Below are 27,328 nucleotides of genomic sequence, written 5' to 3' on the forward strand. Positions count from 1 at the left end.
TTTTTTTTTTTTTTTTTTTTTTTTTTTCCCTCCATCCTGGTTTAGGTTTAATTAAGAATTCCTCCGTTACGACTCTGTAGTTGTCAGGGTCTGAGAGACTCGAGGAAAACTTGTGTCCCAGTCTCGCTGGCCCAAGCATAATAAAAAAGAAATACCCGGCCTGAATCGAATTTTTATGCTCGGTTCACGGTAGATTTCACTCCATTCTCATGTAAACAGCTTCTACGAATCAACATATGTGTCTGGGTGGTATCTCTCACTTTGTTTTGTAACAAAAAGCCATATTGCATCATTTAATTTGCTCAAGTCATGCAAATAGGAAAAAATCAATAGGACAAAAAGGGGTCGACTTATCCTCCTCCCCACTAAACTGCTGCCCACACACAGAGTCCTGTTGCTTATGGCAAAAGAATAACAACAACACCATTGTGTTTGTTAGTTGGTTCACTAATGGGTGAAACTGGAGAACATCATTCTCCTTCAGTCCCCAGCTCTGTCCAAATGTTCATGCCTTTTGAGGGAGCATTTGTCCTACCCCCTCTATTCCCAGATGAGTGAGAACTGTCTTACTGCAGGTTTTCAGCTGCAGATCTCTCTTTATTCATACCATATGCAGCAGCAGTTTGAGATTCAAGGCAGATAGATTTCTCCACGTCGTCTAGAGACAATGTCATTAAGCCCCTGTGTGATAACTGAATTAAACTATAAGCTAACCACACACAGATAACCTGAAAGATGTAGCTGGGGAAAAAAAAAAAGAAAAAAAAAAAAAAGAATAAGGACTAGAAAATATGTCCTTAAATCACCCTGTTTGTAATGGCTCAGTGGCATATATGCTACTGAGTGAGATTGTCCAGTGCTTGGAGACCCTTGCAGCAATTGGCTCCACGCAGTAAACTGGAAGTTGTGCTTCAGTAACTTTTCAATCTTTAGACACTTGAAGGGTTTATTCTCTTCTTAGAATTACTTGAAAGCATCTTCTAACTCCCCTTGGATGCCATTTGACAAACAGCACTCAAAACTTCATGTAAATGTGTGGCACTGACCGTATATGCCACACCAGCTATTCCTGAGCTGTCAAATCTGTTCTTTTAAATATAATTTACGCTTTTTAAGAAATATAATTCTACAGGTTTTTAAAATCAGACTATTTTCCATGACAGATTAACTTTTCTGAATGTCTCAGATCTGCTTCATCGTATCAATACATGTTTAGGAAAAATGTCAAAATATGTCATTTATACTTCAGCAAATGAGATGGTCTTTCCATAAAAGACATGGCAAACTGTTATGGAGTGCATTGGAATAGAACTTATAAAAAAAAAAAAAAAAAAATTTTTAAAATTCTATGACAGTCCAAAAAAAATAGCTTGTTTAAATTTGCTCTCCATCATCTATCTATGGCTTTGACATTAGCAGAAAGCCGAACACCAGCTTCTTTAAAAGCAAAGAGTTGACATGCTCAGTAGACATTTTCGTGAGAGCTTCTTGGTTAAGATGCTGGGTCTTTGAGAATTTTTGACCAAATTTGCGAAATTTATAACGAAAATGGCACCACTGGCTGTGGTTTTGGAAGCAGAAATGGAGCTACCCTAACACACAGCACTGCACTGCCTCAAGTATGATTTTTACATACAGTTGTTGACATTTAACTCTTCGTCTTCCAGTCTTCTTCTTCTCCCTTTGTTCACAAAGGGCTACTAAAGCCCAGCCAAATATTGCAATGCCAGTTTTTCTGAAAGTTTGCTTATAGCCCAACAGGCGAGGAAGTCCTCTCTACCTCAGTTGGCTTCACAGCCAAAGCTGTCAAGGAAAGGGTGAAAAGTAATTGTTTTCAAGTGTGCCCTTTTACAATCATTTGTTTGCTCTGGCTCTTTCACGAACAAAGGCTATTGTTGAACACATCCAACTAAACAAATAACTCATCTCGGAGTCCCTTTAACAGCTGCCTTAGTACAATGATCTATTTACATATTACCCTAAAAATTGAAACCGAACTCTTTAATGACATAATCCAGTTCTATAGTACAGAAGAAGCATATGTTCAACCCAACAGCTGAACTATCTCCTAAGCATATGATTTTTAGACATAAATGCTTGCATGTCAAATACAGCTTAGTGCAATGACTTATTTCACCATGGGTTGGGTTTTTATGGGTTAGCATCAAAACAATGTTGCCTTTCGTTCTAGATATGACCAGGGTACACAAAACAGATGACTACATTCATCGTAAAGAATTTCTGTCCACTGTGCCTTCCTCTGGTTCTTCTTCCTTGCACTATTCTTTTTGTCGATAGACCAATGTTGTATACTATGCTTTCCTCCGCGCTCTGGGATTTATCTCACCTTTAGTCTTTGTGTTTTACTGTCATGTGGCAAAAGATTAAAGGATGATCTTACAGATGTTGTAAGATCTTATTCAGCAGCAGGCATAATCATTATTAGGCATGTTGCAATAAATGTTTGGGAGTTTTACATATTTTCCAGAGCACAGTTAGTTTAAACGACTGAAGTTCGATGTTTTCGCACACAACATCAAAAATTGAAGCAGGAAATTAGTTTACATTTCTTCAAAAGACCAAAAGCCATTGTCAACCGTAGGGTCATTTGCAAAGTGGAGAACCAACAAAAAAAGTTCATTCAGATAAGTATTGCAGCTTTCACTTACAACTGATTTAATATACTCCAGGATAAATACGTTATCAATTTACTGAGATTCAGAATAGAATGGTTGTCCTATCTCCCAGCCAGTAGAGAGTTACACATCAGACCTCACACAGAGCAAACGTTACCACCCGATTTTGCTTTAGCATTCTAAAAGTTAAATAACATACTTGATTTTCAGATAATTGATTGACTCTGATTCCTTAATCTTCCGATTAGCTATTATATGACCAAGATTCATTCCAGAAATGACATGAGGGGGTGAATTCCTGTGGTTAATTCCTGGATAGCAGCTGCTCAGGGGGATTAGGATCCTTTTGTCTTAATTCTGAGGACTGAAATATTGGCAAGCATTTCTTCTTCTGTATCACCAGGCAACGTCAATTACATTTTCCACAAGAAACAGTAAATTAGCTTTGATATCCTGTAATTTCTTTTTTTCTTTTTTTCTTTTTTTTTTTTTCCTGTTCATAATTCTTTCTGGAGTCTTCCAGTAGAAGTGGCAGAATTTTATATTTGCATCACTGTGGAGTTAATTCAATAAACAGACTGAATATTTACCTAGTAATACCTCGTGTTTACTTGCACTTCTAAACACACCATCGTACCGCTACCGCAAGAAAGCCTACTGCTTGAGATTAACTCACTGATGAAAAAATCTGAGACTTCTGCAAAGTAGGTGATACTACTGAATATAGGCAAGGACTCTGAAGAGTCTATAGTCATGGTGCACTTTCATTTGGTGGAAAAACCAAAGTGGTCGTTTCATCCTTACTTAAGGAAAACTTCCAGCTTGCTAATGTCATCAAGTTCTTAAAAAATTGCATTTATGGACAGTGCTTTCAGTCATCCGCTGCTGACCCCAGACTTTGTTCCATTTGGCAGACAATGATTTGACTGAACTGTATACACCGCTTCCCATCAGAACACCAAGGTACTTTGTCAGGATGCCATCATTCTTTAAGAAAGTCCAGATGATGCAGATAATTGCCTCAGCATTGTGCATTACTGCAAGCACCTTGACTGCAATCACAGAGACTATTAAGTCAAGTTCAAAGTTGTAGCTATTATTTACTTTGGTCATACTATAATTGTAGCTATAATTATATTTTTAGTTCTTGTCCTTGAGGCATGTTTCCCAGATCTGTCACATCCAGAACAACATCTGAAACTCAAGAAGGATGGCTAAGGTTAACAATTGTGCTGCTATGGCCCAAGGAAAAAGTCTAGCAAAAGAACCCTTTTCTTTTTCTTTTTATTATTATTATTATTTATTTCTGGAGAGGAGTTCAGGCTGTGGAAGGAATTCAGTAAACTCAGGGTGAAGACAAACCTTTCACCATACATGCAACGTGCAATTAATTGGCCTTCAAGTTACATAGATAAATAAATAAATAAGCCTTGGGGGAAGGACTGGGAAGATATGAGACAATTATAATCCCAAAGAAGATCTGAAGAGAGATAATAAATCATACATGGCTGATGTTAGTCACACTACTTAATTGCAGATGCTGTGAAGATGAAGATAATCTGCGAAGAGAGAGTGTAAAGAACACAACATGTAATATACTCAGTGATTTCAGCAAATCTGGAGGAATTATACTGAAAGCCAATGGCATCTCTTCCAGAATAGGGGTGGAGGCCAAATGGTGTTCTTCCCATCAGTGGTCTAAAGTTCAACACTAAACTTTACTAAACATTTCACTTAGCCTTATGACAATACATAGTTAAGACTTAATTTTCCTTGAAAGAGTTTATCTTCTAACTTAATGCTCCTTTAAACAGGATTTTGTGTAACCGCGCAGGCCGTGTATTGTATAATAGTTTGAACACATAGCTGTTTAAAACAATGGGGAGTGTATTTCTCTCAAGTGGTTTATGCTTGCGTAATTATGATATGTAAATAAAGCGATGAGTTCAGAACTGTGTTACCAAACTGCTGCGCCCCAGAAGGCAGCCAGCCTATGAGACAGTATACTCAAACATAGTAAGAGTCTTCATGCGCCGAATAACTAATTTTATCAAAAGTGATTTAGATAATTCCCATCTATGTTATCCTGCAGGGAAATGACACATTGTAAAGTCATTCTACAAAACAAGTCAGATACGAACTCCAGCAAAACTTTGTTGCTATTTTCAAATGCAACATTTACAAATATTTATACATTTTATGGAATATAAATACTTACAGCATTAATATTTCTTAAAATAAGCCTCTTACAGTCTTTGTTTATAGCCACGTTAAACAAACAGTTGAAATAACCTGAGCTTTGTTTTTGCATTGGATCGGATTCAGTCCTTCTCAGCTGAGAACACATTTCCCATTATCCACCATTGGGATGAATGATCAAAAAACAGTCCATGTGGTTAACAATAGATTAACAAAGTGCACTGCATTCAAAGACTAATAAAGACAGCTATGCTGTTTTCCATTATTTTTCACGATTTGATGACATTGCGCTCCTTAGGCTTGTGTGTTTACTTACACACATCATCAATCGTGGTTTAGTGCTTCTTCAAGTACTATGCATAATATATGCTCTTTTTTCAGGAGAAAGTTACGCTTTCAAAATTGAGAGAAACAAGATGCTATGAACAAATTCTTTTTCTCCCTTATGAAACGTCTGAAAACATACAGCTTTTTCCACCAAGTAGTCTGCATTAGAGAGAGCAAAATGAAGAGCAGCATTTAAAAAATGAACAATCCCAGGCACCTGCCGAACTACACAGCAAGCACCTCAGTAGCCAGACTGTGGGACAGTTCAAGATGCACCTACATAACAAATACCTGCATGTGGTTTCCCTGATGTGTTTGATGGTAGAATTTTTGCTTGTACTCTCTACATACTTGAATAGGTCACCTTTCAAGCTGTGTTTTTAGGTATTTCTCATAAATGAGCAGAAGGCCTGCTGCTGTAGATCCTGTATAAATGATCAGCCTAGTTCACAGATTGCTTGTGCGATAAGAGTTTGCAGGTGTGAATCCATAAAATAATTTCACTGCTATTATTCTTATCTGGGAAAGAGAAGCAAACACTTGAAATATCACTGTACTCATGGCATATTGCAGATTTCATTGTAACAATTTTTGTACCTGATTCTTCTGGAAAACCGACATGAAACACGATGCATTTATTACAGACTGTATTGGTTCTATTAGCATAATTTATTACATTAGATCATAAAATCTTTATGTGTAAGATGGAGAAATAGGTCATGTGCTTATTTGTCTTTGGTTTGTGGCTTGCAGATACTTTCCGTCACGAACAACACAGAATGTGCGAAGCTACTGGAGGAAATCAGATGTGCACACTGCTCACCTCATGCCCAGAATCTTTTCCACTCACGTGAGAAAGGGGAAACTTCTGAAAGAGAACTAACTCTTCCCTACTTGTGCAAAGACTATTGTAAAGAATTCTATTATACTTGCAGAGGTAACTTACCAGGTAAAACCTATAACAAAATATGGAACTAAAGGATGCCTGCTTTGAAATGTTGATATTGCCTGAGTAGTCATAGATCCAACACTTAACCAGATGAAATCACCGCTGATATCTCGGGGATTTTGCCCAAAGACAGAATATTTCAGGGCCTCTGTAGTGATTCTTTCTTAAATGGAGAGTTAATATTTTGAGCTCTGCTATTCAGCTCTCCATGAAACACAAGGTTATTTGTTATCAAAGGCACCTGAAGCTATTACCTTTTTTGTATGTTGGTATGTTCACTCAAATCATGTAAGCAATTAGTCGGCCATCCAAAAGGCTGTTCTAAATGACAGATAGCTTTCAAATACAAGAAAGAAAGAGTGCTGGCACTGCAAGCTGCAGACACTACAGGCTGATAAATAAAGTGTTTTTTCTGGGTATGTTACCCTAGGAACTTGTGAGTTTTTTCCGTAGTTTAAAGCCCCTTGAAATCAAAGGGAGCTATTTGATAGACTTCTGTGATCTTTGAATTGGTTCCAACATGCTGTTAACAACCAAATTCTGAACTAACCTAACACTTCCTCACTATAGCCAGAAAAGTTAGCTTGACAAAACCATCAGCAGAATGTGACCGGTATTGTCTAAGGCAGTCACCAAACGTGTGCTATCACTTGTAAATAAATCAACAAAATAGCCACTGAAGATGGTCATTTTAGAAACACTGCTGTAATGTACTACTGTATTAAATCACATCTCTGGTATTCTCAATAGTAAATTATTTACATGTTGAAGGCTGTCATTTCTAAACTATGCTTTTTTTCTTTTTCCAAACAGTGCTTATAAATAATGTCACACAGGAGAAAATAATTAAACCGGTTAAGATTTTTGATTAGCAACACAGACTGGAAAGCAGAGTTCATAAGGATAAGAAAAATGAATTTACAAATAGTACTTTTTGAAATATGAACAGAGCTTTGCAATAGAACATAAACGTATTTAACTAAAGGGGATAGTTTAAGTGGATGAGATTTGGAGGAGGGTTTTTAATTGCATGTGCACAGTGTGTACTTGTTTTCTATGAAATCCCAAGAGTGCAGTGATTTTTTGCAATGTTCTTTTATTGGCTTGAGAAAATATTTTGAATTGACTTACTTTTTCCCCTTTACTGTGGTTTAACATGTATCTCAACCCATTCAAATATGAAAATATTATTATTGTCTTTATAAACTAAGAGATGTTTCTAAGGCTTTCTCAAACCAGCTGTTTCTTGCTCTTTATCACATTCCCCAAAGCGAAGCAGAATGGATCACAGTTGCCAAGACTGCCTGCTGAACAGCGATAATAGATTAGATATTTTGGATGTTTAGGCCGTGTGAGAAGTCAGCACAAAAAGTTTTTTTTTACATGAGTTGTAACTAATGCAAACGATGAGCATATTCGGCAGAGCAAGTCGCTTACGGTTGTTTAGTGAAATTCTGAGTTTCTGAGGAAACAACTTCTTTTAATTGGAAAAAGTGAAAGGGGGGAAAGGGGAGGAAGAAGGAGAAGATGGAGAGAGCGAGAGAGAAAGAGAAAGGGCTGAGCAGCACAGGAGCTATAGCCACAGGAACCTCACTCCTCAGATCAACATATGTGGTGACGAATGACAAATTTATTTTTCTACAAAGTTTGTGTATATGTAAAACTGCTGAAGTGCATCAAGATGTCAAGTGCTTTCTGTGACCACCCAGCTTGCCTTGAAAGATAACCAGATGAAAGCATAACTTTAGCACTGGACAGAGCACTGTGCTTTGCAGGAAAAGAGCTTACATACTTTAGCATCAGTTAAAATAGGATTTTTCCTACATCAATCAGACACTAATAATCATTCTATATACTTCTTCTGAAAGTGGGTAGTATTAGAAAAAAAAAGTTGTTGCGTACTTGCAGCCAGAAGCAGGGTTCTTTAGGTGGTCTGGTTGGTCCACATGATTGTGGATGCCTACACCAGTATTTGACGAAGGTACTAGAATTCATACTCATCTTTTTGAGAAGACTGCATGGAGGATTTCAATATGTTTTAATGTACAGTTGAAAATGTAAATAATTAAAAAGGCAGCTAATTAGGTCTTTCGTTTTTCTTGTGAGACCCATCTGTCCATAATATTTATTACAAAAGGAAAAAGGAAAAACATGGAAGCTATGTTTTCAGTTTTGCCTGGAGGATTAAACAAAGAGTTGGGAATTAACAGGCCCCTAGACCAGAGGTCTCTGCCAGAGATTCACTCTGCATTTGTTAAAAAGTCAAATAATTTCTTTTCTTCCATTAAGGAGTGCTAATTGTTCCTGAACACATAGAAAGGACTGTAAGGAAAGTGCTGACTATAAAAGTAATTCTAGCCCTTATGTGCTGCACAAATTAGAAATGTTATTAGCGATTGAAGAGAACAAGCACCTTTTCTAGAATTCAAATGTTAGCAGTACAAATTAACCAAGAAGACTAAGAAACTACACACTAGTTTTCTGATGACTTGGCTCCAGAAATTCATTTCTTGTTCTTTTTCTATTTGCAAAGATGAAAATGGGCACATATCATTGGTTGATTCTTTTGAAGATAGCAGTCTGCCCACCAGTTAGGAGTGTATCAGGATTTCCAGTGACTTATTTAGTAGTTTTGAATGTCCACAGACTAAGAGGGCCCACTTATTTACTCAAGCAGAATAACTGGAAGCTGTTAGCATTTTATGGATGTGAGGGCACAACGTTTCACGAAATCTGACTATGGAAGTTCCCTGCTTCATACTGGTTGACTTTGGTCATTATTTCTCATCTAATCATTACTGTGAATTTCAGTTTAAGTGATTACTGATGGGAAGCTGGAGTTAACAAAGACTCTTCAAACAATAGGAATTTTAAGTTTTACAAGATCATAAGAGAAGACTGTCTAATTTTTATTATTAAAACAGCTACATAAGGAAAGGCATGGCCAATTCTCCCTCCTGGCATGAGCAAACACTTGATTCATGCCCATAGTGGCAACATATTCTAAAGAACAAACCTGTGCCTCAGCCACAGAGGGTTCTGCCAACCAAAGACATTGGACAGATTTTGAACTACATGCACTGCCTCATTTCCATTTGAAGAAATAGATTCCAGATGACTGTGTATGAATCCAGATCCAGGCCTAGATCTGAGCACAGGCATTGCCAGAACAGATGGTAGATAGTATTTTTTATTCTTTTTTTTACTCCAAACAGGGGCACCCCAGCCCAAAAAAGAAAAGAACAACTGAGAAATTCTGCAACTGAAACAACACCTCCAGAAGTTCTGGTGTGGTCTACTTATAGTTATCGTGCACATAGTCAACCTAGAGAATAATAGTAGTGATGCTACTGCTGATAAGAACAGCAGGAGGACTAACCATGACACTGCTTTTGTTAAGGTACCTGCAATGCAGCAGTGCAGCAAGAGCTACAAGTCACTTGAAAACCAGTAGGAAGTGATGTCAGCTACCACTGCACATAGTATGTTTTGAACAAATCAGCCTGTAATCACCTCTTTGCTTTAGTTTACACTGAGAGTTGAGAAAAGAAGTGAAAAATTTCTCACCTAGCTGTTGGTAATGCAAATTAGTGGGGAAAAAAACCAAACAAGCAAACACTTCTTTTGCACAATACAGAACTGTACGCTCAAGGTCAGCAATGTAGGAATAAAGCAGATGAGCCTGATTTTCACACACTCTTCAAGCCAGTGCAGATCTTTGCAAAGGAGTGGATGAGATGGTATTCAATTCAGTGTGCTGAGCCGAAATTCACGCAGGACTGAACGTCGCAGTCCTTATTAGGCATAGTTCTCATGGTGGATGGTGACAGAGCTGTTTTTGGATAAATTCCATGTGAGCAAAATTATCCTTTTCTTCTCCCCAGAATAATTCTAGTGCTTAGGGGCACTTGTCATGGACCGTTCTTCTGGACATTGTACAAGCACTGAACAAAACAGCAATCTCTCAACTAAAGATTTTACACTGTAAGCGCAATAAAGGAAACATTAAATGGCTGTAAGTGGATAGGAAAGTAGGAGTGTTTTTAAGCTGTCTTCACAGAAGCTGTTTGTACGGTGAATCTAGCATATAGAAGACAGAAGCAGATGTTTTTTGTGAATTAGTTTCCTTACAGAACGGAACTATCCCAGATGCACAGGTGAAACTGTACTTACAGAGGTCACATTCCCGTCAACAATGCAACAATTTAGCAATTCACTGACTAATTTTTATAGTTTAATTCTAATTTTCATAGTTTAATTCAAAACTCACTTCTTAGGAACAATTCTGAGACTGGAATGTAAGCCTTATCTTTTCAAACCAGAAGTTGCAGAAGGCAACTGCAGTGCAAGATGTACCTAAGTGCACGATAAAATATTTCATAAGGAAAAGAGAGTAGTCTTACATGTAAGAAAAGATGCTGCCTAAGGCATTAGTTAAGTGAGTTTGCATCAGATTGTTATTTGAAATGAACATTTACTGAGTAGAAAAACACGATCAAAAATATGCTCTCAGTTATTCTGACTAAAGATAAAACTCAAGCCAAGAGCAGTTAATTTATAATAAATAGTAGGTGGCATACTTAGAAAATGCTAGAAATTCTTGGAAACTGTACACCTCTAATATTCTGTTGCATCTTCTGTAGTGATCTTCTGTGCCTAGAGAAAGAAATTATTAAATATAAAACGGTGTATTCTTAAGTCAAATAACTCCAAGATTTTAGATTACCTTTGATTTTGGCATTCTATCTACAAAGCCTTGGAATACTAGGCTGTGATTATATCAGCGTTCCTCTTCAGTTGTTCCACTTGAAATTGTATCTCACATTTTCTCCAAATAACTACTATAAATTAAAACCAGCTCCTCACAGATGATTTTTACTGAAGCTCCAAATCATGGTAATTAAACTTTTATACCACAACACACTGCCATGTGTTTCCAGATACTGTTTTATAGAAACCAAAGGCAGGCTTTGTCATGTTATTTGTCCAAAGTTTTTAAAGGAAGATGCATATGAAAAGAAGTATAGTTGGGTGGGAAAGGCTTTCCACTCCACAAAAATTCTGGGATCTAAAAAATTTTCCTATTCCACATAAGGAAGAAATTGAAGTCTTTCGAAATTTTCCATGAAGAAAGCCACAGACAGACCACCCCAGGATAGCTAATAAAGCAGTTGTCAGGACATTTACTTGGGAAATGGGAGACTTAGGGTCAAACTCCTGCCTGACAGATGAAGGGACCTGAATATTCCTCTTCCTAATGATGCGCCCTAATTATAAGACATCGGAGTATAATGATACAAAGTTTGAAGTTTGTGGTCTGTTTCCCTCTTTTTCTTTTAAGAAGTTTCATTTTGGACCAGAAGCGTAATTTTAACTAAAATTTTGTCGCAATTGATAACTTTTCTGAAAAAAAGGTTGCTTTTAAGAAATTGGCATTTTCCAAAGAAACACAGCTGTCCCTGATCAGCTCTTATTGTAAGTTGTAAGCCAGAGGTTTTACGGCCAAGATCAATGGATTACAGCATTATTCACAAGTGGTAAAGTCATGCATAAATTAGACCTGTAATTTCAGTGAAGCGCTAGTTCTGCGTATCTTATCAGTTATGTCTTGGACCACGCTACACAGATCCTAAAGCAGTATGCTAAACATGCAAAAAGTAAGAAAGGTGACTTTAGGCACTTTAGGTAACATTATGTTAACGTCTATTTTAGTGAAATATGTATAACTAGCTAAATTCTATCTTAGATTCAATTAAAAACTGGCTAGAAATGACTAGATATATGTTTGTGGACAGAGATATTTTTACTGTCATTAAACATACTGTAGTATCATCAGTGTCGGGGGCTTTCCTTAAAGGCTCTCATTTTACTAACATCTTGTTTCCCCTGTCTTTAAACTTCCTTCTATTTTAACCTAAAACCTAAAAAGCATCCTTCATCCAGGGGCAGCTTAAAGTCAGCTCCAATGCAGCATGATACAACCCCTTTTTCACTGGGACATTGCATTTACCCGCTCTCATGTCAGGAGCTCACCAGAGGCCAGTTACCTGCCAACAAGGTGCAGGTACTTCTTGCTTTCTGGGACACCAGGTATTCACCTCTCCAACTGATGTTTTTGGTGCCAGCATTCCACAAAAGTCTTTATTGCACATCTTTTACCAAAGTCTTTACCAAAGGTTTTACAACAACAAGCCACTCTTAAAATTCTTGAATCAGTGAAGAGTTACCATTTTCATTATTTTTTTGGACAGAGAGTAACAAAATATACTGGTTTTTTTGCTAAAGCAATAAAAAAGGGATCCAATACAAAACTAAAAGCAAGAAAGTTAAATGAAAGCTTGTCAAGCTATTTTGCAGCAGGTACTAAACTTCATTTTTAGATATAAAATCAGGAAAAAATATAGGCAGCCTTAAGTCTCACCTTTGCCCCTTTGCTTTCTTATGACTAACTATAGGGTCATTTTGAATTGTTTTCTTCTTACTTAAGCACATTGAAAATAAAAGTTTAATACGAATGAATAAACTATAAAAGGTAATAGTTTGCATTTATTCAGAGCAGTCCTTTTTTGCAGACAGCACTTTGTTTAAAAGGACTTCTTTTTCCACTCAATATGTAATCTATTTAAAGATTAGTTTGACAGCTCAAAACTGCAGACATGACAACACACTAAATATTTGTATGCTCTTTTGCATTTTTAAGGTTTTCTCCAAACTACAGCTGATGAGTTTTGCTTTTACTATGCAAGAAAAGATGGTGGTGTATGCTTTCCAGATTTTCCAAGAAAACAAGTGCGAGGGCCAGCTTCTAACTCCCTGGACCACATGGAGGAATATGACAAAGAGGAAGAGATCAGCAGGTTCATAAAGATAAATGTTGTTTAATCTGAAGAAAATAAAATCGCAAAGCCTGTGGTTTTCACAGTGAACCAGCTAAATGTCTGTGCTTATGCTCAGCAGCTGTGTTTTCCAGATGGTACTTTCTGTTGCTGTAGCTGGTGTATATTGAAGAGAAAGTTACATTAGCTTCAATATCTCACTAACATTTTATATTTAAGTTGCTAAAAGGTGTTAGAATCTTGGCTTGATCCAACCCGTGGACCTTGGTTGGGGCCCATGTTGTGGATGATACCTCTTTCTAGGATGTCATTTCTACCTCAATTTAACATTACTTAGCAACTACGATAGGCTTATTATCAAAGTATCTATATTATGTTTTCCAATTTTTTTCTTCTGTTTATTTTTCACTGTGAAAATTATTAAATTAGATTGTAAATAAACTGTCTCATTATAAGTCACTAATGGACTTTCAAAATCAAATTTTGGAAAATCATAGAATTGCTGGAATTTACTGTGTTTATTGAACAGTAGATTTTTTTCTATTCATAAATATTTTTTCTCTCTGTTAAACTACATTTTAAAACCATATTTTAGTATTAGCCTACATTTCAGATCTAAGATTAGTTGATTTTCTCTTTGTATATATACAAAACAAATTTTGTTCAAGTGAAGTTCAGTTTGATTTTCAGTACTGTCTGCTTGCATGCATTCAAGGAAATGATTTATGCTGGATTGTATAGCTGTTTGTAAAATCATTTTATCTTTAGGGACATTATTTTGTCACGGTTACGAGAAAGAAGCCATTTCTCACTACTGTTTAACTTTTTTTTTAGAAAACACAAGCACAACTGCTTCTGTATTCAGGAAGTCATGAGTGGACTGAGGCAGCCTGTTGGAGCAGTGCACTGTGGGGATGGATCTCATCGCCTCTTCATTCTTGAGAAAGAAGGATATGTGAAGATTTTCAGTCCTGAAGGAGATCTGATCAAGGAACCTTTTTTGGATATACACAAGCTTGTTCAAAGTGGAATAAAGGTTGGAATTTTTACTTATATCTATCTGCTTATATTTTAGCCTGTATCTAAGGAAAAGGGAAAGAAATGTTTTTGAGAAAAAAAAATTAATTTACATAATAAAAAGAAGAGTAATGGCAACAGTCACTGCAGTTCTATCTGGCTAAGAAATGAATATGCTTCCTTAGTTCATGAAGGGACAAGGTAGCTTCTTAGAATGTCTTCACATTTTTCTTTTTCCCTCCATTTTTTCCTCACTTCAAATTCAGAAGAAAATATACATTAGTACCACATAGCATTATCTTTGTATTTCAACCTTTGTGCTCATTTCCATTGAATTCAGGTGAGTTTTGCTGTGATTCCAGTGGCAGCAGGTTTGGCTTGGTGCATGGTGTGACCTGCAGGTGCTCAGCAATGCCCTGGAAGCTGGAGGGCCTGGGGAGGCAAGCTGGGATAGGGCAGGGTGCTCTCTGCCTCTTGGCTCAGCCTCAGAGTGGCACAGGCTGCCTCTGACAGGAGGCTCCCATTTGTATTTGAGATACACATAAGGAGTCACTTACCCTCTAAATTCAGATGTGAGGGTGGACAGGTATGATAGCTGTCGTACTGCTTAAGTCGTACTGGCAAAAGTGATCCTGGCTTTTGTGAGCAGGGGATTGAATGGTGGATGGGCAGTGTTGGCAATACACTGCCAGGTGGAGGTAAGAAATCACATACAGGTGTGGGTAACTTCCACTAGAAAACTTGTAAGCCTGTTCAGTGATATTCTACTTAGGAAATACCACAAATATTGTTCCATCTTGATTTTTTGTCAAATTTCAGAGCAGTAAAACCTAAGTAAAACCCAGATATATAAAGCAAATTTAAATTGTGACAGGGTTTTTCTTACAACAGTCACTACTGTATATCATAAAGTCTTAATGGATGAAAAATACATTGACATACTCTCGACAGAGTAAATTTAAATAGTAACGATGCTGAGCAACATTCCAAATATTTAAAATGCACAGCACATGCTAAGTAGTCTTTTTGAATTTCAGCTATAAGGTCAATAAGCCAATTTAAGAAAATCTGAATGTTTTTGTTTTATGCTGAAACAGATAAGTATAAGACACCTTATTAAGGAAAAGAAACAGTTTATGTGAATATGAGATATCTTGAACTCTTCCCTTTATGCCTGTACAGGTAGGCAGTATGTTTGAGATCCCAAAACAAAATGAACATTTCCGGGATCTTTTTGAAAGTCAATCTAAAGCTGATTTGTTCTTCTTATCTGAAAATTCTGATCGTTTGTGTTTTTGAAAAACTGACACTGAGACGTTCTGCAGAAATCCCTTCAGTCCCAAATAAGCTTTCCGGGAGGAAACTTTTACAGCAGAAACTCAGAGGCTAAACTAAATGGAAAACGGATTTTCCATGCTTTTTGAATGGGCAATAGCCTAGTTGATAAGACTCAGCAGCTACCCTGAGATTCAAACTCAACTTCTTGTGCTGTTTTAAATCAGTGGCCTGATCTTTTTAGTCTCTTTACCACCCTCACCATCATATAATACTTTAAAGCAAATCTGTGTAAATAATGTGATGTTCTCTAAGCTTGAAAATCTAATTCCGTTCCCTGAGATAACAGTCCAGTGCTTAAGGATAATTGTATTGCAGTGTTTAATGTAGGCTGGCAAGAACAGAGGCTTCGCGTACTTTCAGATAAGGAGAAAGGGAATGTGCCTGGAAGCAAAACAGCAGTTTTTAAATAGAGAAAAGAATGTGATGAATTAGAAGTAGTAAATAAATAAATAAATAGAATAAAACAAAAAGCATATAACACAAATGGTAGTTTTAAAACAAATATTCTCAACATTTTTGTTTGTCCTCTGCATTCTGATTCCTATAATCATTGTCCAGTGTTCTTTACCTACAAGGATACAAGACCACTGTGAAAAATTAACAATTATTCCATCTAAATAAAATACTTGAAGATAATTTGATTTTATTTGCACTTCATACACTTTAAAACTAGAAATCAGTAATGGAGAATACTGTGTGGACAATTAGCTATCAGGTAGTGCAGCCAGGAATTTAAAAAGACATTATGTAAAACACTGCTTCCACATGCAAGGTGTGAGAACCACAGAATGCATCCCCTGTGCCTAGTCAAGACATGCTTCTAGAGTAAGGTAGGTGAAGCTGTATGTATGCATTTTGCTCAGCATGCCTTATTCTTCTATATACTGGAGCAAGTGAAAAAAGTTAAGTGTAGTCCATGTCATTTCAAATGACCCTGATCAAACTTAGGTCCACATTTTCCAATGAAATGTTTTACCAAGGTAACATGGTGCATATTTTTTAATGCTCTGCTCATTTACACAAATTCATAGATGTTAACCCACACATCTTGTCAATTCTTCCACACAGTCTTATTTCTGAACTAATGTAGAGACTCTTCACTGAAATAAAAAAAAAGAAAAAAGAAAACCTGTTCACCTCTTTTCCAAGTTTGAAGGAATGGTAGCAAGAAAGGGAAAATTATTCTTTTTCCGTAAAAACACAGAATAAGGACTTTAAGTATTTTTTTCTTTTTTATACCTGTTCTAAAAAGAGCAGTTTCTTCTCATTTCGTACCTCTACCTGAAATATTAACAAACACTTCGCTCTACTTACAATAATAAAAAGAACACCTTTTCAAACCTTAGATATGTGATGTACCATGTAAATGCAATGTAATACAAAGTGATATCCCTAAAAAGTGTTTTGGACAGCTATCACAGTAAGATATTCTTTGTGATGATAGACAGAGTAAAACAGCGGTGGTTGACTTCATCTTTTTCTTTCTAATTTAAAAAGGAAATTTAGGAGTGATAAATCATTACATTGTCACGGAGCAGCAAATCTGCTGTGTAATGGTTTTCCAAAGAATATTCTTAAAACTATATTCTGGCAGATATATCCAAGAAACAAAAATAAAATACATCCTTCGTAAAAATAATCTTGGACTTCAGTTCTGACATCAGCTCAGTTCTAACATCATTTCCCTCATCACAGCTCTGGCAGTCAGATAAGGAGGTGTCACATCCCACCCACACGGGGAGGAAAGGGGGGACCAAGCATGCAACATAAAATAGAAGTGTTTTGTATGGAATTGTGCATTGTATGGAATTGTGCCATTATATTATCATAAGAAGATGCTAATTTGTTCTCTGGTGAACTAATGGTCTCTGTGTTCATGAAATTCATTTGGAGCCCCTAATGCTGCTGCAAGTGAGCTCCAAGGTCTTCACTGGTGTTCCTAAACTAAATACGCAGATAGAAGTATTTGGAGTTGCTTCTTAGCAGTCACTTCTATTCACCTCTTTGAAAGTCTGTGGATGTAAATGGAAGTTAAGAAAAGTGGAACGACCTGATGTATGTCTTATTGTTCCACTGGCTTTTAATGATCCTTGTAGCCACTGGGCTCTGAGTAGGTGATTCAATTCTAAGGAGTTCAAATGAAAGAGAAGAAGTGGTAGCTTTATATGTTGCCAGTATCTCAGAGGAAATATGAGCAAACGTGGAAGTATTTCAAGAGAGAGAGACCTGTCTGGATGATTGTAGCTTGGGCTACCCCTATGAAAAAAGGTTGAGGGAACTGGACTTGTGGAGCTTGGAGAAGGCTCCGGGGAGACCTCATTGTAGCCTTCCAGTACTTGGAGAGAGCATATAAACAGGAGAGGGAATGGCTGTTTATGAGGGCGGATAGTGATAGGACAAGGGGGAATGGTTTTAAACTGAGACAGGGGAGGTTTAGGTTAGATATTAGGAGGACGTTTTTCACACAGAGGGTGGTGTCACAGTGGAACAGGTTGCCCGAGGAGGTTGTGGATGCCCCATCCCTGGAGGCATTCAAGGCCAGGCTGCATGTGGCTCTGGGCAGCCTGGTGGTTGGTGACCCTGAACATAGCAGCGGGGTTGAAACTAGATGATCTCTGTAGTCCTTTTCAACCCAAGCCATTCTATGATTCTATGATTCTCCTCAATGGAAATAAGGTGCAAGATTCCTGATTTAAAAAGAAAAGAAAAAAAAAAAAACACAAAAAAACCCTCTGAATAGCTTAACAAACACACATCTCTGCACATACTCTGCACATCTCTTAATTGGTAATCCTTCTTGAAAGCATAGTTAGCAGGAATATCTTTCGGATCTATTTTTCAACTTAGTTGTTGGAAGACATGGATGGATCTTAATCTAGACATTGCTAATTAGGCATACGTGGCGCTTGGTGCAGTATGTCTAGATGCACTGGACACTTGGCCAAATCCCTCCTGTCACCCTTCACCTTTTCTTCCCTGTCTCAAGAATGTGGTGAAAAGGAGGGAGCTGTTTACCTCAGTCCTACCCCAAAATTGAGTAAGAGCGTAAGTGGGGCATGCACCTGTAACTTGAATCTAGGACATGCCTCTGGGCTCGAACATCTTGGAATATATATCCTGGAAAATACTGTTCGATTCCATCACCTGTGTCCACTGATATTACAGGCTACCCTGAATATGTGGCCTATATGTAGAGAAATAAAATGAACGTTTACAAGAATAAGAGCCCATCCCCTAAAAGTATGCTTCCTTGATCTGTTGGATTTACTTTTCCATTACACTGTGGTGAAGACAGTTAGTTATAGAGCAACATTGTACAGTTGCTCTTTCAAAATTATGTAACAAAGACAATTTTAATATGAAAACATTACTATCTGCTTTTTCTTTTGAACTGACCGTCATTGCTGCTGTTTCCTTTATATTTTAAACTATTAACAAGGAGAAGAGTAGCTTCCATGAGAAGCTACTGAACTAGTTAGTCCTTTGATTTCAGTGGTGTTTAAGGTGACCTTATAACTGGTTATCAACAAAACTTAGCCCTTGTCTATCTGAATCCTGTCTAATTTATATTGTTAGGAAGGCATCTAAGTGCGATTTGGCAACAAAAAAGGAAGAGCCTGCTCTTCTCTTAGGAGGTACATGCAATAATCGCCTATCAAAATACTTTCTGAAAAGCAAAGTACCTCTAGAGCTGCAATTGTAAAGAACTTCCTTCAGTCATTAAAGCATTTTTGTGGCCCTTCCCTGCAATCATTCCACTTTTCAACATTCTTTTAAAATGAAAGACCCAGAACTGTGCACAAGAGCCAAACTGACATCTCACGACCACCAACGGTAGGATCAAGTCCCTGTTATCAACCACTCCATTTGTAAATCTACTGACTGAATTAGATCTCAAAGAACGGAATGGTAGTAGGGTTCCGTTTTCAGTTGCTTGTTATTTCTGATCCTTAAGTAACGTTAAGTTCATTGTCGCTTTTGTTGTTTGTGGCCATAGATGTTGTATTGTTCTGGCATTTGTCTGTCGGTTCACAGATTGTGTAGCTAGTAAGAACAGCTGCAGTCAGTTGGACTTTGCCACTTGGCTTCATGCATTGCCCAGAGTGGAAACCCTTGCAAAAAGGGGTGAAAACTTAAAACTGCTTTTAAGAAAATACCAATTTTACTTGTGTAGGGATCTTTTCTTCCTTCTTTTGACAAGCAGAAATTCTCATGGACATACTGTGATAAAGGGCAAAGCCTTCTAGGAAGGAAAGGGCACAGCAGAGGAAGAAAAGCAATAAAGGGATAGAAAATCCCAATGAAATAGTACTGAAGACCACTGCTAAGAATACTTGACTCCTTGACTTCACTCTCCTTCTTACCTTCATTTCTACTTTCTACTCTCAGACTGTGGTTTTTATTGTCACAAACACTTAAATTTTAACACAGATTTCCCTAACTTCTAGGCCACATTAACCTTTTATTTCATCTTACTTCCAGGTCAATCAGGAAAACTAACTTTATGTTGTTTTTCTTTTAATTCTCAAGGTTTTTTAAAATGTGATATTGCTATATAATTCCTTGCAAATATATTAACGTTCAATTCTGTTTACACTGAAAAAATATATAAATATCAACAACCATTATTTTAAGTGTATGCGCACTAAGTTTTTGAGTCGTAGTCCTGAGAGGAGTTATAAGTTGGGTATATTCCTTAGTGTATGTTGTTTGATTTTTATATCAGATCACAAGTGCTTGCAGTCCTGCAAAGTCTTACTCATGGGTGATCCAATGATTCAGACAGGAATCGTCTATGAGTGGGACTACAGGAAAAGGTTTTCAAGGTGATGCAATGAAGAGTGATGTGGAACATATGCAGTAAACCTGTTTTCCACCCATAACAATTTTCACAGTCAGTATACAGCTTTGAGAGTAGACCATCAGGTATTAAACATATGCTAGCTATGATGCTACAAGTCAATCATTCCAAAGCTCCTCAGGTTAAAATGAGCACCATCTCACCACAGGCAGCTTTTTGCAAGAATGCAGGATTAGTAGTGAAACTTTTACTGTGCCTTCAACTGTGTTTGCATTTGCAGCATAACTTTTAATTGCATAATTACATATGAATCAGATCATTCAGTATAAAATTCAAATCAAAACACAGGAAAAAAAAAAAAAGCCACTACCTCCAGCACTGACACAACATGTTTCATGGAGCTTATAATAGGTTGTAGAGCCTCTGCTGTGAGGAGTGCTGCTACAGAAAACTACAATAAAACAGTAATAAAATCTTTTTAAATTTTAACAAGTGAGTAGAATAAGACTGATTTTATTGTTTGCTGAATTCTACTCTCAATTTTATCATCATAAAATCTCCTACAAACTCCTCAATAGTCAGTATGAACATTTTAGTCATTATGTTGATTCACAGACCTCATTTAACATATACATTTTTCACTGGTACTAACAGGATTTATGTTACTGACAAAAGACAGACAATTCATACTGATTATCCCTTGTAAACCCAGTAATTTCAATGAACTTATTTTCTGCTGAATTCTTACATGGCTTAGGGTGAAATTAACGAACCTTTCTTCACCTTCCTCTTTGCCTTGATATCACAGAACAAGCTGGGCTGTGCTCCGGTAAGCAATAGTTTATGCTCCTGGCAAAATTATCTTCTGCCATCAGCTCCCTAGAGAGCTGAACTTATCATGGCTACTAAATTTGTGATCAGTTAATCTCAAATGGGATTATTCTGATGCATGGAGTGGAAAGGGTCTAGGTCTGGAAAGAGGATTGGGAGATCTTACCTAAGTTTCTTCCATCTTCAAGCTAGTGGGCCTACAACTCTTCTGAGTTATTTGGAGACTTTGTTTATGAAAACTCTAGAAATTAAACCCTTTCTTCTACCAGACCAAGCTAATACCTGCTTACAAGAAATATAGATAGAATATAGATGGTTCTTTAAAATAATTACGTTTGAGTGTAGAATGTAAATGCAACACATATCCTGTTATTGGCAGTGCAAGATTTTATTTTCATTTCAGTCTACAATTCTACCTATGCTAAGTGTAAACACTTGCTGTCTTTTTCCAGTATTCCTATCAAAGAATGATTAAATAGTAAGTCTGTTTAAGATGTGTGAGTGGCAGAGCGGCAAGGGAAATAACATTATCGGCATATAAAAATTGTAAGTTCTGGGGTGTTTTTTGATTTCTTGAAACTCCTCCTTCAGAGTAATGTCTGCGATGTCTGTAAGGTGAGATTCTGGAATGTCTTTTGTGAGACACTGAAATGCCGTGTTGTGCATGTTGCTGCTTTTCTTCTGATATTGGGCAGAAAATGACATGACAATCAATACACACTTCAGTTCTCCACTGGGAGACTGCATGTTGGGAAGCAATGAAGGCTGTTCTTCAGCACAGGACTTACATGTGAAAGTCACGTGGGGTCTTAGGAAATTACAGAGTTCTCACTCATTCAAGAGGTCAGAAGGGATGCAGTCCTACTTGAAGCACAACAAACATTGTTTCTGTGGCCACATCTCATCTGCGACCTGCCCAGTGGGAATCAGAATTTGTTTTAAATGTGTTGCCATCATTTAGGCAGAAAACTAGGGAATAAATAATGGTAAAGGTGTGCATGTGGCCAAATCAGAAAGTACGGAACATTTTAAGACAAACCAAAACCAACACATATGTATGTGATGACCTCAAACATTAATGAAATAGACCTAATGCACAGACTTAACAGTTGGCATGATAATTCAATCCTTTCCATTAACATGAAAACTTTTTTCTTTAAAAGGTTTTAAAATTATGATTTTTGAGAAGCTGATAATATTTTTATGAGAACTTTATATATTTCAGCTGCTTTCAGAAGTGTAAAATACAATCACTGTCTTAACTGAGGACTGTATAATGACAGCGAAGTTTGCCTGCCTGGATTTCCCATTAACCATTTGCCGATTTTGGTTACAATCCTGAAGAGTGCACAACAGTCCTTTGAAAGTGGCTGTATTTTATCGCCTTCTAGCTATGTTGCCTGCATAGAAAATAAGGATTTTTACAATTCCAAAAAGCATGTGCCAAATGCTCCAGAGACAGATACCTATTTTTGTGTGAGAGACTGAACTAGATAACCGTACTCAAGCCAGAAATTGTAGAACAGTGCAGTGACTCTCAGGTTGTAAGCTGACCAGATGAAGAATTGCCAGTTTATTCTAAGGAAATTTGAGTCAACAAAACATGATCATTTCTGTTGATTTTGGGTAGTATGTCTTAGATTTGAGGAGCTGAGAGGGGAAAGAAGATAATACTTTATCATTTTACATGCACACGTGTAGATTTTAATGTTCTGTGCTTCCTTGAGAGGAATCCCATGGTGCCAATTAACCTAACTTATTCCAAAACAATTTGCTGTTTGGAAAGAATAATTTTCATTGTGGGTGTTCCATGAAATTGTATGCCTTATACCCTGTTATTACTGAGATGTGTGTAGTGCAATTGTGAGTGCCAGTTTCTTTTCCATGCACTGTATAGATTATAGCTGTATCCCACACACAGTGCTAGATAATCCCTACTTTAATTTTGTTATGTGTACAAATCCTTTCTGAACATTTAGCGGTTTTAAAAATGTAAAAATCCATCATCTTCTGAAACTGCTTTTGTTAAAACCGAAAGCTGAATTTAGAAGTGATCAAAACCAATGAAAAACATGGTAATTATCTAATTAAAATGAAATTATTGCGTTTGCTGGAATATAACAGGCAGATCATGATATCCAACACAAAATGGCAAAGGAGGAATAACGTTACGCAGAAAATTCCATGGTTTTTAGCCAACACAGTTTCAACCACATGTTTTTCTTTAATGGGAGGAGGCTTAACAGTCCACTAAGATTCCATGATTCATCATCCCTTTAAGCTCTTGGACACCCCAAATTCTGTAACGAGGTCCTAGAATACTTCAGTGAGCACATAGTCCAGGGAGCACATAAAAGAACACAAAAACATTACCTGCTGTCCTTGGGAGCTTTGTACTTTCACTTCCATCATTGCTATATGAGTCCTTCTGGTGTTATATCCCATTTACCATGCCATACAGAAAACAGGTAATATATTTGTCTTTAAAAAGATTGTCTTGAAAAACACACACTCTTTTATAGTTAATACAGACCTACTGCTGTGTCTACATGTACTTCCCCCAAATGCCAGAGAATAATTTTCTTTTGTAACTTCTTACACCCATTTTCTCACAAGCTCTTAAGTCCTATTCTTTAGACAGGATCAGCATGTTGAATTGAGGGAGGATGGATGACTGCTATATTATCGTGTTTTCCACCCATTTTATCACTGGTAAGCCAGTTAAAATTGGACAAAATGATCTGTCCCTAATTTAAGTTTGCATATAATTCTTTTAAAAAACTGTCAGAACTTTTTTCCCATTACTGAGAAAAAGCCCTCCAAAAGATGAAACCACTTAGTAGCTGACACTTATTTTTGGTCACTGTCAGTGCATTCTCATATTGCTGGAATTTTCAAAGAAATTATTCCATAAATCTCAATAAAGTAATATTCTCTCTTAGATTTAGTTTGGAAAATGGAATATACAATCTGTGGGAGAGAGATCTGCAAAATACTTTCAACCACTTGTTTTCAATTTAGAGCAGATATTTTTTAAAACCTTGATCTATCTCACTGGCATTGAATCTCAATCCCTACAGCTGAATTGCAACAACTTGAATTTATGTAATAATCATTACTTCTATGCTAACTGAATGCCCTGAGAAAATATGAAAGAGGGAGTAAATCACTAAAGGCATTTGTATTTTGACATTCCTAAAAAAATTGTGAATTTCTACAAGTTAGACTCTCAATATAGTTACAGCTCAGAGACAGCATACCAGAAGAGCTAAGAGATTAATGGACCTGAGTCACATTGGTAGTGAAGGAGAAGAGACTTTTTTATATATATATATCAAACTACATAATAAAAGTAGTACTTACTTAAACTAGTAGTACCCATATTATTTTTGGAATTGTGATCATCTTTCATGAGGAGTCATGTTAGAAGGAAGTTAGCACCTTTAAGGTAATAATTTCAAGTTCTTCCGTGAAAACAATGAATGCCTTTCCTTTACAATTTGAATGCTTAACTGTGTATTATAAATGCAAATAGTATTGTACATATCATAGGGCCCTAGCAGAAGATGTAGCTAAGCATTATTGAGTCTGTTTATCAAGTCACTGTTTAGGTATACTAATGAATGCAGCAAAATCTTGAATGCTTTAAGGTCTAGCCAAATAGAATTTCAGATGAAAAGAAAGGAAATGCAAAATGTTGGCAGCTTACATTACAGATAATTTCCTCCCCTACAGCTGTCTTGCAGGCTATAACAGGACAGTGACTTTTTGAGGGAAAGAGCAAGAAGCCAGTGGTGTCATTTAAAAAGCATGTGTGTGCATGTGTAAATAAATCAGTAAGATAACAAGCCATACAAGTCTGCCCCTACAGTTGCTTGTAAGTCACTGAATCACTATAAAGCCCTACACATACAGTGCAGTTCCAAATGTTATTTCAGAAGTCTGAAGCAACAGACAAATCCAAAAGTAGCAAGTGTTAGGGAACAGCCTAGTAAAACTAGTGTCTGCCAGTTTTCACCCCCTCACCCTCCTCACTGGGGTAAATCAAATCCACAGCCAGTATCCTTGTTTCCCCAAAGGTCAGTGGGGCTTGGAAAGTCACAGATTAAAACAGCTAAGCCCCTGTATTTCTGAAAGTTAAAAAAAAGAAAAAAGAAAAAAGCAATCAGTTAATTTAGCAGTAAATTAAGTTCTTGAAACAGAAACATTCAGAAGTGTGGGTTTGCTACTAGTTTAATAAGCCCGTATTTTGCTACTTACAATATTTTGCATTTCTTATAGGGAGATAATCTCTTTTTAAATTATATAGATATTTTGATAATTTCAGTTTGAAATAGCATACTAAATACATGTTGCACAGTTGAAAGAAGAAAAGGAGAATAGTTAAATGTAAATCAAATAAGACTGTTTTGTCTACAAAGTATATGTATTGTATCTGCATAAACATTTCAACTTCCAAGAACAAGTATTCTAAGTGAAAAAGAAGCAAACAACTAAAGGAAATTGACTTAATTAGCTACTTACTAACTAGTAGCTTTTCAAATCCCTTTTTATGAATAGCTTTAAAAAGTCAATGAAAGAAAGTGCTATTCTTCTGTCAGTGCTACTGCTGTTAAAAGATAAAAACTTATCTTTTAGTAAGATTTGAGAATTCCTTTATTCAGTAGAACAAAAAGTACCTTTAACAATCAGTGAACAATTTAGGAGTTGAAATGAAACACAGTTAACTGGAATCCTTTGTCCTCAGTTTGATCTCTTTCATTTTCTTAGAGGCTATAATTCATCAAAATATTGATTACACATGTTTTCATACAAAATAAAAGAGAACATTTGATTTAAGATACATTCACAATCTACTAGATGTTTAATAAAGGGGAGGTTTTGAAGAAAAAAGAAAAAAAACAGCGCTAAAGAGAAGCACCAAGTTTCAAATCAGTCACTAATCGTGTACTAATTGTTTAGCAAACGTATATGTACCACTAAACAGTGATAAAATAAAGTGCCAAAGCTATTGCTTATCTAATAGTATCCCTGTCTGCAGTGTTGAGAGAAGCTACTAAGGCTGAGCTGTGCAAAACTTACACTTGTTCCATTATGGTTCCTCATTTTCTTTATTAATTGTCCTGTTCATTTGCAAAAAAGTAGAATAGTGCTTTCTTAACATGGTTCACAACTAGACGGTTCTTCATTTGATCAGAAACTGGTGGAATTAGAGTCTGTGTTTAACACATTAAAAGTCCAAGTCTGTGATACTGTGTGTTTCAGTTCTAGCTGTTCGAAACTTTATCGTCTTAATTTTGAAGCAGAACATACACTGTGTTGTTCTAATTGCACTGGCTTTTACAAAAGAACTTTGTACTGGATTCAGCCAAGTTAAAGGGTTTCCAAGATCATGGTCTTGGCTCAGGATAAATGGAGGCAATGAGCTAAACAAATTCCTGCTTTCTTGCTTCTTATAGTACTAGAAAAATGGCAAGAGTGGAATACTTTCACTGCTTTATAAAAGTGAAACAATTCTGGAAACTGCAAAAATTTAAGTTAACTGTGATTGCAAGACACACCATTTCAGAAATTACTTTTAGGTTTCTTTGGAAACATGAATCACAAATATAAAATTAACGAAGTAAACATTTCTCCCGTGGTAAAAGTTTAAGAGCAATCACATTTTGATTTTAAACAATAACAAAATTTAGCCTAGTACAGATAAATATTAGTGTTTGTGTAACACGTGATAGTAATAGTTGTCTCGCACTCTGCTGAATGAGAATACACATCTGTATTTGTTTCAACTTCTGTTACAGAGAATGCTTTTCTAATGAGTGAGATTTTAAAATTGGGGTTGATATAAATGAGTAATGGAAAAAAAAAAGGAATTCTAATCAGGAAAAACAATGTACATTCTTTCAAAGTCATGTTTATAAGCTCAGAGAAGCAGAGGATCTGGTTCAAAGACAAACCATGTTTCGGTCTGCTTTTTAAAATTACTATATAGTTCATTAACAAGGCTTGTTTACAGGTGAATCTTAATCTAACAACAACTGATTACTAGAGAGGCATTGCTGGACATTCTAATATGCTTTCAGTTGTACTGTATCTCAATTTCTATTTATTACATATCACGATATCATTAATTTGTATTCATGTCTACAAAGGAAAAAATCATATAATGAACCAACTGCTTTTCCATGGGCTTCTTAGGCTCTCAAACCATGGGAGAATCAGTAATTTGATTGTGCTGATTTTAAATAATCACGGGATATTTAAACTGTAACCATTCACGCTGCACAAACCTGAATTTCAGCACCCAGGGTTGGGTGGGTAACTGACCCACTGATCAAAGCACGCAGAGCAAATTCTGAATTTACAAAACTACGCGTGGTTTCAGTGACAATTA

At 36.5% G+C, this 27,328-nt stretch overlaps 2 protein-coding genes across 2 annotated transcripts in view; one reads left to right on the forward strand and one right to left on the reverse strand.

Annotated features, from left to right (window-relative positions):
* Positions 1–27,328, forward strand: part of LOC122170381 (hedgehog interacting protein) — a 76,824-nt gene that overhangs the window by 1,238 nt on the left and 48,258 nt on the right. The window contains exons 2-4 of the mRNA XM_042837166.1: positions 5,916–6,111; positions 12,812–12,968; positions 13,782–13,983. Coding sequence (XP_042693100.1) covers positions 5,916–6,111; positions 12,812–12,968; positions 13,782–13,983 — 555 coding nt within the window. The remainder of the gene's footprint in view (positions 1–5,915; positions 6,112–12,811; positions 12,969–13,781; positions 13,984–27,328) is intronic.
* The window catches only part of ANAPC10 (anaphase promoting complex subunit 10), a 148,022-nt gene continuing 131,345 nt past the window's right edge, over positions 10,652–27,328 (reverse strand). The window contains exon 6 of the mRNA XM_042837169.1: positions 10,652–10,767. Coding sequence (XP_042693103.1) covers positions 10,667–10,767 — 101 coding nt within the window. The 3' untranslated portion in view covers positions 10,652–10,666. The remainder of the gene's footprint in view (positions 10,768–27,328) is intronic.

Source organism: Centrocercus urophasianus, unplaced genomic scaffold, assembly GCF_019232065.1.
Source record: "Centrocercus urophasianus isolate 14NV4802_14NV808 unplaced genomic scaffold, USGS_Curo_1.0 seq_69, whole genome shotgun sequence".
Taxonomy (NCBI): Eukaryota; Metazoa; Chordata; class Aves; order Galliformes; family Phasianidae; genus Centrocercus; species Centrocercus urophasianus.